This window comes from Hippichthys cyanospilos, chromosome 3 (genome assembly GCF_059441005.1).
Source record: "Hippichthys cyanospilos isolate Australia breed blue-spotted pipefish chromosome 3, RoL_Hcya_1.0, whole genome shotgun sequence".
Lineage (NCBI taxonomy): Eukaryota > Metazoa > Chordata > Actinopteri > Syngnathiformes > Syngnathidae > Hippichthys > Hippichthys cyanospilos.
The window spans coordinates 15,049,132-15,056,940 of NC_142371.1; the positions used below are offsets into that span (position 1 = coordinate 15,049,132).

The 7,809-nt window shown below is 39.6% G+C and overlaps 1 protein-coding gene across 1 annotated transcript in view; it reads left to right on the forward strand.

Moving 5' to 3' along the window:
* The first annotated feature begins 602 nt into the window (after window positions 1-602).
* LOC148425858 (double-strand-break repair protein rad21 homolog A-like) overlaps window positions 603-7,809 on the forward strand; it is a 16,034-nt gene continuing 8,827 nt past the window's right edge. Inside the window, exons 1-9 of the mRNA XM_088411672.1 lie at window positions 603-768; window positions 1,773-1,962; window positions 2,072-2,201; window positions 2,285-2,384; window positions 2,474-2,580; window positions 2,718-2,915; window positions 3,001-3,126; window positions 3,271-3,396; window positions 3,537-3,760. Of these exons, the coding sequence (XP_088267798.1) occupies window positions 1,819-1,962; window positions 2,072-2,201; window positions 2,285-2,384; window positions 2,474-2,580; window positions 2,718-2,915; window positions 3,001-3,126; window positions 3,271-3,396; window positions 3,537-3,760 (1,155 nt within the window). The 5' untranslated portion in view covers window positions 603-768; window positions 1,773-1,818. The remainder of the gene's footprint in view (window positions 769-1,772; window positions 1,963-2,071; window positions 2,202-2,284; window positions 2,385-2,473; window positions 2,581-2,717; window positions 2,916-3,000; window positions 3,127-3,270; window positions 3,397-3,536; window positions 3,761-7,809) is intronic.

Here is a 7,809-nt window from a genome sequence, read left to right on the forward strand (position 1 = left end):
AATTTATTATATGTATTTATTGTAAAAATTCTGTTATTTCTAAATTTGTTCAGTAAAATTTGAATGAAACTAATGGCTGATAACTTGAAAATTACACTGACATTTCAGTTCAATATTTTTGAATGTAGTGTATAGCTAATATATAGCTATATGTGGGTCATTTTATAATTGGAAAACATTTTGGCTTCACATTTCTTGAAAGGTAAACCTGAACTTTTCTGATTTTCTGCAAAATATTCATCAATAATAGATAATCAACTATCAGAGACTTGATTCGTTGCACTTAGAAAGGCACAATGGTGTTTTTTTTTTTTTTTAATTACAATTTAATAAATAGATTTTCTCTCATCACAGTAACAAGTATCTGGATCAAATTATAAAAATGTTATGGCTCTGGGGTTTTATCGATAGGTGAATCAGTCCAAACTCTGTATGTGTTTATTTTTACGCAGACAATTCGTGTAGTTTAGCTCTCATGTTTTATTTATTTATTTATTTTATTTTTATTTTTATTTTTCAGGCATGTTAACGGAAATGTTACAGACTTTCCTATCGGCGTTATGGGCTCACTGAGCGTTGCTTTCGGCTTAAGAAACTCCTTCCGCCATTTTTGACTGTAAACATCCTGTGGATTTTAAAACGGCAACACTGAGCGCCAGGGAGGCGACTGGCGCCATCTTTTACTGTTTTAATGAGTACAACAGGAGGAAATTATTTGGGAGAAATAACATAATCTGTGGAATTTCACTCTCAAGCGGTATACCGTTGGTAAGTTGTTTTGTATTCATAGTGTGTTGGTCATTGCTTTAGGTGTGTTTTGGGGGAGCGAAATATGTTCGCGCGGTTGTCTTAGTTCGCGGTTCTCGGCAGTCTTTAGCAGGCTGCTAAACTTACAGCTGTGCTAGCGCTGTATGAGCGCGATCGCAAACGTAAACCCGCGGTTGTTTCTACATTTTGTTATTTACAAAAAAAGAAACTAACGAAAAAGCACGTTGATTCTGGAGAATATGACGTCGAATCAGTCCTGTTGGACTTTTCCAGCACTCATCGATACATTTCGGAAGAATTTCTAATGCTATCTGGCGGCCAAGACCGACCTATCTATGGCGCGGAATGCATATGAATCTACCATTCTCAAACGTTTCTTTCTCCACTGTTATACTACTGTTTGACTCGACGTTTTTTTTTTTTTTAACTCGCCTGCACACTTGCACGCCTTTTGTTGATTTGAATGTTTAACCTAGCCGCAATATGGCATATCATTTAGGTTGTCTGAACTTGAATTAATCTCTACTGTAGTTATACAACTGCGTCTATCATTAGCATACAATGAATGGCATGTGTTGAACATATTTAAAATGGGCTGTGAGTAAAATTGTTTGATTTCCCTCAGTATTTTTCGTTAAGGACAATATATTCAAGGAAGCTAGCTAGCCTCCACAAGTTCTACACAAATCCAATAACATTGGGGTTCAGGAATAATAGAGAATAATAATAATCATGTGTTCACATGTAATGTTTCATTAGAGTTGTATTGGACTCGGTGTCTTCCTAAATCAATTGACCATTTAGATTGAACTCCTATCTGGAACAGTGTCTTGTGTCCGATTTCCCACTATTTTAAAGAGTGCTCTTAACTGTTCAGACTTTGTTTGACATGAACGAATTCTATACTAGGCTCACACTTTGTGTAAACGACATAAGACCAATTCAAGATAACAATGGTTTGTAGGACAAACATTCCGGTGACCTTTTCCATTTACCTATTCCAGGTGAGCCTACAACATTGTACGTGTGTGAGGCAGGAGAACCAGGGTAATGTTCTACGCCCACTTTGTCCTCAGCAAACGTGGGCCGCTGGCCAAGATTTGGCTGGCGGCCCACTGGGACAAGAAGCTGACCAAGGCTCATGTGTTTGAGTGCAACTTGGAGAGCAGTGTGGAAAGCATCATCTCCCCGAAGGTAACAACAAAACTAGATTTTGGATTATTCATTCTGTTCAGTGGTATGCCTCTTACCCAATACGCCCACCCTTCTGGCACATTGCACATATTTCATTTTGTGCCCATAGGTGAAGATGGCGTTGCGTACATCAGGTCACCTGCTTCTTGGTGTCGTAAGAATCTACCACAGGAAGGCCAAGTACTTGCTGGCTGATTGTAATGAAGCCTTTATTAAAATCAAAATGGCCTTCAGGCCAGGTATGGTTACATGCACTTGCCTTAATAATTTGTCTTGGTATAGTATTCTGAGTTTGAGTGTTACCATTTGTATTTGTGTTTAGGTGTAGTAGATTTGCCAGAGGAAAACAGAGAGGCAGCATACAATGCCATCACCTTACCTGAGGAGTTTCATGACTTTGACCAGCCGCTTCCGGATTTGGAGTAAGTTCTTGTCTTCTGTTAAAGATGCACTTCTAGATACAGTATAAATGTTCTTCTCATCATTGCTCTCTTTGGTGTCCTTCACGTAGTGACATTGATGTGGCCCAGCAATTCACCCTGAACCAGAGCAGAGTTGAGGAGATTACCATGAGGGAGGACGTTGGCAATCTGAGCCTTTTGCAAGACAATGACTTTGGTATGTGATGACAGTGGTGTATCGATATGTAAAAGTAATTGGACAGAAACTGAAATCATACCTATTAGTTTCATTACATTTTAGTCTGTTACAAGAGAAGAACCGTCATATTTAGAATAAGCTGCTGTTCTCCTCAGCTGACTTTGGCATGGATGACCGGGAGATGATGCGTGATGCCAGCACGTTTGAGGAGGATATTATGCATGGTGCCACAGCCTCTAACCTTTTGCTAGAGCCTGAGCCTGGTCCAGCTAATTTGCCTGATAAATCCAATCACATGGAGTATGATGACTTTGGTGATGCCTCCATGGGCAACAGTGACGGAGGGATGTTAGGTGAGCACCTCAAAGTTGTTTGTGACAGCTCTCCTTTAAGTATTCATGTTGAAATGATCATTGTAAATGGTTTGTTGTTTTTCAGTGGATAAGCTGCTTAGCTCTGAAGATGGTGGTGGCATTTTTGATGACCCTCCAGCCATCACAACAAGCGTCATGATGCCGCCAGATCATGGTGATGATGAGGATGATTTTGACAACCTTCAGTCACGTAAGCACTTATTTAGATCATAGAGCTCATGTTGCATGGTCCAAAGATCAGCTTGGAAACTTGAGTAGCTGTGTAAAACTGCACCAAGATGAACACTTGGACCTAACCGCATTTGTCGTTTTATATCTTATGTTGTGTGTCTAGCTGGTGCAGACAGTCCGGACTCTGGGCCGGCAGAGCCACTGCCAGCAATGGCTGACCAGACTGAACAAACCACGCTTGTTCATAATGAGGAGGAAGCGTTTGCACTGGAGCCCATCGACATAACTGGTTAGAAAAATATTTTTCTCTATTAAATATGTTTAATATATTAAAATGTTCTTGTAGTAAATATTCAAATACCAATTTATGTATCATACTGACAGTACAAAGTTCTAATAACAATGTTATTTGAACACCTCTTTTTTTAGTGAAAGAGACCAAGGCCAAGCGTAAGCGAAAGCTCATTGTGGACAGTGTTAAAGAGTTGGACAGCAAAACCATCAGAGCCCAACTCTCTGACTACTCTGATATCGTGACCACCTTGGACCTTGCCCCTCCCACTAAAAAGCTGATGATGTGGAAAGAGACCGGGGGAGTGGAGAAGCTCTTCTCTCTTCCAGCGCAGCCTCTTTGGAATGCCAGGCTGCTCAAGGTAAAGAATGTTCATTAGAAACAGCCACTGCATAAGTGCGGGGACTAAATATCTCTCTCGCTAAATCCAATTTCAATCATTTGGAAGAAAATTAAAACGAGAAAGATAGGTGTGGGGTTGGCACATTTCATCGGTAAAGTAGTCTGTCGTCTCTCAACCCAGAGATTGTGTGTTGATCCCCAGCCATTGTGACCATGGTTAAGCGTCTTCAATAAGATAATGAATCCCCAATTGCTCATGATGCTGCGTCAAGGCAACAGGTAGTGGTGGGACTCTTTGAACGTCTCTTGCTCAATTATGTTTTTGGGGTCTCCAATTTTCTTCAGAATTCGTTTTCTATTAAAAAAAATGTTCAATTCAAAACGATTAAGATATTGTCCACATGCTATTTTGTGGGGAAAGGCATGTTCCTTACAAATCAAAAGCTAATAATGTTAAAACACATAAACAATTTGTCTTTCTGCAGATTGATGTCGAATGATGATTCTTTGCACACCTATAGATTGAGTAATTTTTTAGTTTATTTTCATTGATTGATGTTTATACCACCCTTTTAATATCGTATCATGACCTCTTCTCATACTGGAGTCAAAAAAACACTAGTTATGTCATTCATGTTTTAAGGCCGCTAAGGAGATCCTGATGTGTTGCTGAGCTCCTTCGCAAAGTACAGGTGGGAGTTTTTATGGGCTCTGTTAAAAATTGTGCATTTCGTCGCTTTTACCAGGAGCCAAGCCCAGATGAATTAGCAATTATGCACTTACCCAAGAGTGTGTTTTCTCTGAAACAGTTACCACTAAAAACTCCCACCAAAGGTACTAATCTGGGCCCGAGCAGCTACCGCTGCGAGAGCTCTCTTGTTTTTCTCCAGATTATTATTAGGACCAGAGCACCGACCGCTGCGAGAGCCCTCCTGTTTTATTAGGGCCCGAGCAGCTACCGCTGCAATTTGATTAAAATTTTGTAGCCTTATGTAGGACCTTGAGCCCTACAAATAAGTCAGCGCGAGCCATATGCTCAGATGTACAGAAAGAGAGTTATGAATTTTTGAATGTGCACCTTTGGCCCGTTTTTGCTCATTTGCAGGTCCCGAACTACTCCTTTTTTCTCCCAAACGCTTGACCCGATCAACTTCAAATTTGCTGTGATGTTTTATCTGACTGTGAGGCACAATTGTTCAAATTTTTGTGACGATCCGCCATCAAATATGTTGGGGGCGGGGCTTTATATTATGCCTTTGATGATTACTTTGCCACATGTGAAACAAACCTTTATAACTCAGCTTTACAAGCTTGGAAAAATCTGAAACTTCACAGACACATGGAGACTCAAGCCCTTAACACAAGTGTTTAAAAAGATGTTCAATTGCTTATAAGGCCACCTAGTCGCAAACAAAAATGTCAGTCTGATGTCTCGCCAAAACGAACAAAGTTGCTCTATTTGGACCCAGATGGTCTTATCTTTTCTAAACTTCATATATTTGATGGGTTTCCAATGCGGAATACACCTATCAACGTATTTTTTGTTATAGTGCGAGCGACACCTAGTGGCAGCCAAAAATATAGCAATTTTTAAACGTTTTTATGTGTTTAGCTGAGCCCTTTGAAGTAATATCGCTGAAATTAAGTCTGAAAAGCCTCTAGACAGCCCTGCTGACCTCCACCAAATTTAACGAAGTTTCGATAATGGGCGTGGCCTCTACAACCGTTTTCATTCCGAAACTTTATCTGTCCAGTAAAAGTTGCTGTAATTTGACCCAGATGATCTGATCTTCTCACAATTTCACACATTGGATGAAAATATTTTCCTGAACATATCGACAAAAATATATTCCAGTTTAAAGCTAGCGCCACCTAGTGGCTGCAAAAAATGTCAGTCACAAGATTACAGTCAATCCTGTTTGGTTTGACCTACAGCTATGAAACTTTGTAGGCAAATGGAGGACTGTAAGACCTACAAAAAAGTCAATAAAAGTGATGTGCTAGGATGTACAGAAAAATTGTTATGAATTTTTTTAATGTGCATTTTTGTCCCATTCTTAGACATTAGCTGGTCTTAAAATAGTGCCTTTTTCTCTCAAACGATTCACCCCATTACCTTCAACTTTGGCATGAATCATTATCCAACTGAGGGGCACACATAGGCCAAATATCGTGAAGATCTCTTGAAATAAAAGATGGGGGCGGAGCTTCAAATTATGTTTAATACTTCCTTCGCCAAGAGTGACAAAAATCTTAATAACTCAGCTATGACAGCTTCAAACCATCTGAAACTTTCCTGGGACTTTAAAAGACATGCAATAATACAGCTATGTGATAAACTTTCAAATCATTTACAGCGCCACCCAGTGGCGGACAAAAATCTCATTTTTTATACTTTTATGTACTGTGAAATGGCTGTTTGACTAAATGAACTCAAAAATGGTCAGAAAAGCTATGACACATTGGAACATTAAGGTTCTCAACTTTTATGACTTTTCATTAAAGGGCGTGGCCTCTATGCCAACTCAAAATGTGATGTCTCGCGAAAACGGTAAAAGTTGCTGTAATTGGACCTAGACGATCTGATATTTTTAAAACTTCGTATATGGGATGGGAGTCCAATGTGAAACACACTTACAAGCCTATTTTTTATCATAGTACGAGCGCCACCTAGTGGCAGCAAAAATTATAGCAAATCCTTAATGTTTCTATGTACTCTGCTGAGCCCCTTGAAGTGATATCCCTTAAATGTTTTCTGAAAAGCCAGTGGCCATGCCTTATGCCCTCCACAAATCAGTACGATGTTTCCACAGTGGGTGTGGCCTATATGGCATTGAAAGCCACAAAATTGGAACAATAAAAGCTGCAGTAACTCCACCCACATTGTCCCACTTTGTCTAAATTTTACATATTTGGTAAGAGTCCTGCACTGAAGTCATCTACAACTACTTTTTCATCGTTCATAGTCCTTGTTCATACCCCGACCTGTTCATACCCCAACGTGCACAGGTCTGCAAGGCCCTTTATAGCTGCTTGCAGCTCGAGTTAATATTATTCTCCAAAGTAAATCGGAAATGTGAGGGCCTAAACATGCACGAAAAGTCACCAAAATTTGCACACTCATCGGGCCTGCTGTAAAATTAGTATTTTAGTGTTTTCATACATAAAATCTAAATTGATTTTTAGCGCCACCTAGGGACGAACACTTCTCAGGGGTCATGGCCAGTTTCACCTAGAGCTTTGAAATTTTTTTAGGCATATATAGCACTTGAAGACCTACAAAAAAAATATAGAGCGCCATATGCTAGGATGTACAGAATCAGAGATGAATTTTTTTATGTGCCTTTTTGTACCATTTTTGGATGTTTGCAGGTAGCAAATTCTTCTTAATAGCTCCTAAACAATTGAGCCGATCAACTTTAAATTTGACATGCTCCATAATCACGCTTAGGGCCACATTTGGGTGAAATTTTGTGAAGATCGGCCAACATATATGATAGGTGCGGGGCTTTAAATTATGTGTCAAATTTCCTTCGCCATGAGGAACAAAAACCTTAATAACTCCAATGTGCAAGCTTAAAAAAATCTGACACTTTACAGGAAATTAACTCGTTATGTCTTTAAAATAACTGCATGATAAATTTTCGTGTACAAATAGCATTGTGACTTCGATGAAATGGGTTTTAAATTTTTACGACTTTGTGATTAGGGGGGTGATCTGTATGCCACCTCAGTCGGAGTTTGCCCAAATCCAGCAAAACTTGCTGTAATTTAGCCCAGATGATCCTTCAAACGGCAGCCCCTTCCGACCCGTTTGACCTAGAGCTACAAAATTTTGTATGCATATGTAGGACCTCAAGACCTACAAAAACATTATAGAGCGCCATGTGTTAGAATGTACAGAACCAGAGTTATCAATTATTGAATGTAGCATTTGGCCCGATTTTCTACATTTTTCGGTACCATAACCCTTGACCCGATCAACTTCACATTTGGCGTGCCCCATTATCTGACATAGGTTAACACTTAGGCAAAATTTCCTGAAGATCGGCTATCATATATGATGAG